Source organism: Amborella trichopoda, chromosome 3 (assembly GCF_054954075.1).
Source record: "Amborella trichopoda isolate Santa Cruz 75 chromosome 3, AtrichopodaSantaCruz75HAP2 v2.0, whole genome shotgun sequence".
NCBI classification, from domain to species: Eukaryota; Viridiplantae; Streptophyta; class Magnoliopsida; order Amborellales; family Amborellaceae; genus Amborella; species Amborella trichopoda.
Genome location: NC_142338.1, coordinates 392,123 through 396,699, shown reverse-complemented (window position 1 = coordinate 396,699; position 4,577 = coordinate 392,123). Strand labels below are relative to the sequence as shown.

Sequence of the window (4,577 nt, the reverse complement as noted above, 5' to 3'; positions counted from 1 at the left end):
AAAAAATCTTAAAAATAAATAAAGTGTTGATTGTAGTAAAAAGCATACCTATCACTGTTTATAAAAAGTTTATACAAAAAGATTTTTTAAAAATTTTTATACTACTGAATTGTTCACCAAACTCCAACTCGTCCCACCTGGAACAATTCGGAAATATTCACCTTATAGGGGCAGGCCGACCGAGTTACGCGACAGAGTCCATTCAAGAGTCGCTCATATCAAATACAAGAAACTTGGAGACTGAATTATCTGATGCAGTTGAGTTTTCCTGAAATATTCACCTTACGGGGGGGGGGGGGGGGGCGAGCATAAGCAAACCAAGTTAGTCCCAATCAAGACTCCTCACTTGCAAGAAACTTGGAGGAGACTAAATTGTCTGGTGGAGTTGAGCATTCCTAATTTCAATAACTAATTTTAATTCTTAGCATCCAAATTTAATTATCCTGTTCATCAAGAAGTTACTCCTATAGTTTTACAGCACCTTTCTCGGTTTTAAGAATGTAATAACAATAAGAGTAATTTATGTACGTACAGACTCTAAAATTTTAGATCGGTTTTAAGAATGTGATAACAAAAAGGGTTTTAAGAATGTGATAACAAAAAGAGTTGTTTACGTACGGATTTTGAAATTTTAGATAAAATATAAAATGTTTCGACGAAAATTACAAAGAAGATCAACTTTTTTTTTTTTTTTGCCCAAAATTATTCCTTACGTAAACCTGAATTTCATTTTATTTTTAAATTTTTTTCGTTAGCAGGCTTGTACCTCAAGCTTCAAGGCACTAACAAAAAAAATCCTTAACTCGACCTGACCAAAACAATTTTTTTTTAAAAAATTAAAATCAAGTGACTTGACCAGCTTTATGTAATTTGTACCACCTGCATTCCATACTTTACCTAAAGTTTTAGGAGCCGTACGGAAATCACTCTTTAACAATAATAGAAACATGCCATGTACGTGCCCTAGCTCCAAAAATATGACCTAATAAAATGCTGATACCTCAACTAGAGAGAGAGAGAAAGAGAGGGGTTAAAAAAGGTCCTGAACCTCAATTAGTAGATTAAAAAATGGAATAAAGAAAGATCCATGGCATCGAGAGCGAGTTCCACAAGAACAAAACTGAGCCCATCAAATCAAATCCATCTACTTTATCACCACCTTCGCTTACTAATTTTGCAAAGCCAGACAAGTGTTAGAAGAAGGAGATGCAGGAGAGAGACAAAAACTAGAAAAGGCGCACACGAGCAACGATCACTGACACATTCCATTACACCAAATCTTTTTTTTTTTCTCTTCCTTTTTATACCCACAATTATTATCTGTACATGACTGTGTTCATATATATTTATTACTTACATGTCGAAACCCTAGGATCCAGGATGATGTATCATTCTTCCAAGTACAAGCTCTGACCACATTTATCTTTTGCCGACACTGATCGACCTTTCTTTCTGCTCTCAAACCCCTATAATTAAAGAATCTCTTTCTCTCTCTCTCTCTCTCTCTCTCTCCAAGTATGAGAAGTACCATTCAGCCTCGACAGTGCTCATGGAAGCAAGGGACTAGACTAACTATACATTGTCTTGCGTTTCATGGCGGGCTGCCTTCTCAGTATCACACCTAAATATACAAACCCCCCTTTTTAATCCTCTCTCTCTCTCTCTCTAAAACTATCTTCCCCCATCTTTCTCTCTGCTTTGAAGGTGATCTCCATGCCTGTCACTAGATTCAAATTGAGGACATCTTATTTTGTGTATATGCACATCTACACAGACCGTAAACCCTCCCCACCTGTATTCACAATATTGTATTCCCCCTTTCTCCTCCTCTCTCTAGAATGGTGCGGCCCTGTGAGGAATGCCCTTTCTCCTTGAATTCCTGTAGTTAATGATCGGCGGAGTTGCAGGTGAAATGAAGCTGGTAAAATTATTGGCTTCGTCACTTGAACTCGAGTATTTCTCTCCATATCTCATCATATAATCTGGGTTCTCATCCATGAAGCGCTGAAATGTGTTTCTCTTAGTACTTCTCTTTGGGGTTGAGGACTCCTCTGATTCTGAGCCCTGTGCTGCTTCCCTTTGTTGTTTAGGCCGGAGAGCAAAAGTCAGTTCAGGGTCTCTCTTAATTCCACCAAGCTGAGCAAAATGAACAAAAACAATAGAGATGGGATTTGCGGATATACACAAATTTAGAGAGAGAAAGAGAGGAGCGTTCTTTCTAATCTTGCAAATTAAGGAAAATAAACAAACCAGACAGCAGAAAACGGCCTGGTTGAAGAGAAATTAAATGTAGAATGTACATTCCTCTCAAAACAATCTAAGTTGTATGAATTTAGAGAGAGAAGCATATAAATGGAGGAACTTCGTAAAAATCCAGACAGAATAAGGTGGTGTTTGTTTTCTCCAATCTTAACCCTGGAGATGGATTGAGAAACGGCTTGTGGTGAAAACAGATCTCGAGGGAGAACCCAGCATTCCATTTCAATTATCAAAGATTCAAAGCTAAGAAAAACTTCTTGAGTCAATGACACAAACCAAGAGAAACAAGAGGTTTGGTAATGAAAAAGGTAAACCAAAAATCCCCAGAAAGAGAAGATGAGCAAAAAAACACAAAGTCATACGTAGGAAAATCTAGAGAGAGAGAGAGAGAGAGAGAAAAAGAGTAGGTGAGTTACCTTGCAACCGAGAGAGCAGAATCTGTAGGTATCAAGAAGGCTCCTGTTACAAATCTCACATGTATTGGTCACCCCTTTCCCTGCCCTTATTTGTGGCCTTTCATTCAAAAACACAATCCTCGCACTGTTTATTATATATGTTTGGACCGCTGAAATGTCGAGTACCTTTTGAACCTCAGACACTCGAATCACATTGTGGTAAGATGACCTCCTTATCTGTTTTAATGAGAGAGAATCACTGCTTTAGAGAGAGAGAGATACCACCACAACACATTCCTCCAAAATAATGCAACCCAAAAAGAGATAATCGAGATCCATACACACTTAAATCCTAATGTTTTAGAGGGAGAAACAGCAAACATCCATCCACAACAAACTGTTTTAGAGAGAGAGAGAAAGAAATACACACCAGCAGCAGACAACCCAAAAAGAGGTTCTCGACACATAGGTAGAGAAAAAAATGGAGGTTCTAGAGAGAGAGAGAGAGAGATATTACCTGAACAACGTGATGGTCTTTGTGGTGGGCAAGGCAGTAGGAGCAAAGGGCATTTCCCATACAGTTAAGACAATAGAGATTGCATTCGTTTTTGTGGGCATCGTGATGGACCAGACAAGGGATGAAAAAGCTCGTTTGCAACAGAGGCTTTAACCAGCGAGGATACAGCTCTTCGTTTCCCGGTCTTATCATCGGACCTACCTGTTCCACCACCAAACAAACGTAGCTCACAATCTCAAAAAGACAGACACAAGCATTCTCTACTCTACTCTACTAACGAGAGAGAGAGAGAGAGAGAGAGAGAGGAGAGAATGAGTTAACGAAATCCAAGAAAGGAAAAAGCGGCACCGCCTTCACCATTCTTTAGTTTAGACTGAGAAATCTTGGGAATTGAAATCGACAAATCTCATTAAGCATCAAAGATATTATCAGAGATAAATTGGCATAGGTATTGAATTCGACAACAAGTGAAAAAACCCAGAAAACATCAAGCGAGACTGCTCGAACCAAACCAACCCACCGAAAATAGAAGAGAACCAATAAAACATCAAGACATCGGAGAAGCGAGCTCACCATTACATTCTTTCTCTTGCAACCCACCAGACCAAACCTGGTTTGATTTTCGATGGCCAGCTTTCCAGTTAATAGAGAAACACAGTAAGAGCAAATACCAAAGCTGCAAATAAGAGCCAACATTAGAATAACCTCAACGCACCAAGCTTTATAAAACCCAAAAAGCAAAAAGAATGAAACGACGGCCTTTTTCGATGCTTCTTATTCAGCTGTAAAGAAAAGCTCAAAAGTAACCTTTAGGCCCTGTCCACGAAACCGAAATCACCGGAAAGTTAGCCGGGAAAACCAGTTCGATAGCATCAAGTCAATCCCATAGGAGAGAGATAGAGATGCCGAATAGAGAGAAAAACGGGTGTTGGATAGAGATAGAGATGCCGAATAGAGAGAAAAACGGGTGTTGGATAAAGGAAGGGCGATATAAAAATGTTGCCTCTCATTCAATTAGATGGAAGGTTGCCGAAACTGGTGATGGACGGCCGGCATTTATCGCCGGAAAATTAGCGGACGGTGATTAAAGGGCCACCTAAACCACATTCCTTTACCCGAGTCTCGTGACATATGACAAATTAAGCCTCGCAGAACGCTGACTCAACCCCAAAGAGAAAACACTAACCATGGTTAATCATGACGACACCTGTAGTTAAGTGGCGGCGTCGACCGTTTAATTTGACGGCTATCGCCGTCAGTTAAGACGGCTGGAGGGCTCGGCAGCACGCTATCCTGCAAAATGCCGTCTGAATTTTCGCGGCTAGGGCTCACGCCGTTTATGCCACGTCTATAAATTTGCCGCCTTTATGGGGCCCATGTCTAGTTCACACGTGTGAATTTGAACG

General features: G+C 40.0%; 1 protein-coding gene across 1 annotated transcript; it reads right to left on the bottom strand.

Moving 5' to 3' along the window:
- Nucleotides 1–1,268: 1,268 nt before the first annotated feature.
- On the bottom strand, nt 1,269–4,066 carry LOC18439616 (PLATZ transcription factor family protein). The gene is made up of 5 exons (XM_011627098.3): nt 3,979–4,066; nt 3,745–3,847; nt 3,172–3,372; nt 2,676–2,891; nt 1,269–2,136 (listed from the first exon to the last, which is right to left on the bottom strand). The coding sequence occupies exons 2-5, from the start codon at nt 3,745–3,747 to the stop codon at nt 1,834–1,836; spliced, it is 723 nt and encodes a 240-aa protein (XP_011625400.1). The 5' UTR covers nt 3,748–3,847; nt 3,979–4,066; the 3' UTR covers nt 1,269–1,833.
- Nucleotides 4,067–4,577: the final 511 nt, after the last annotated feature.

Coding starts and splice junctions, on each gene's coding strand:
- LOC18439616 (XM_011627098.3), bottom strand. Junction 2,892..3,171: donor AAGACCATCACGTTGTTCAG/GTAATATCTCTC, acceptor TCATTAAAACAG/ATAAGGAGGTCATCTTACCA. Junction 2,137..2,675: donor TCTGCTCTCTCGGTTGCAAG/GTAACTCACCTA, acceptor CATTTTGCTCAG/CTTGGTGGAATTAAGAGAGA.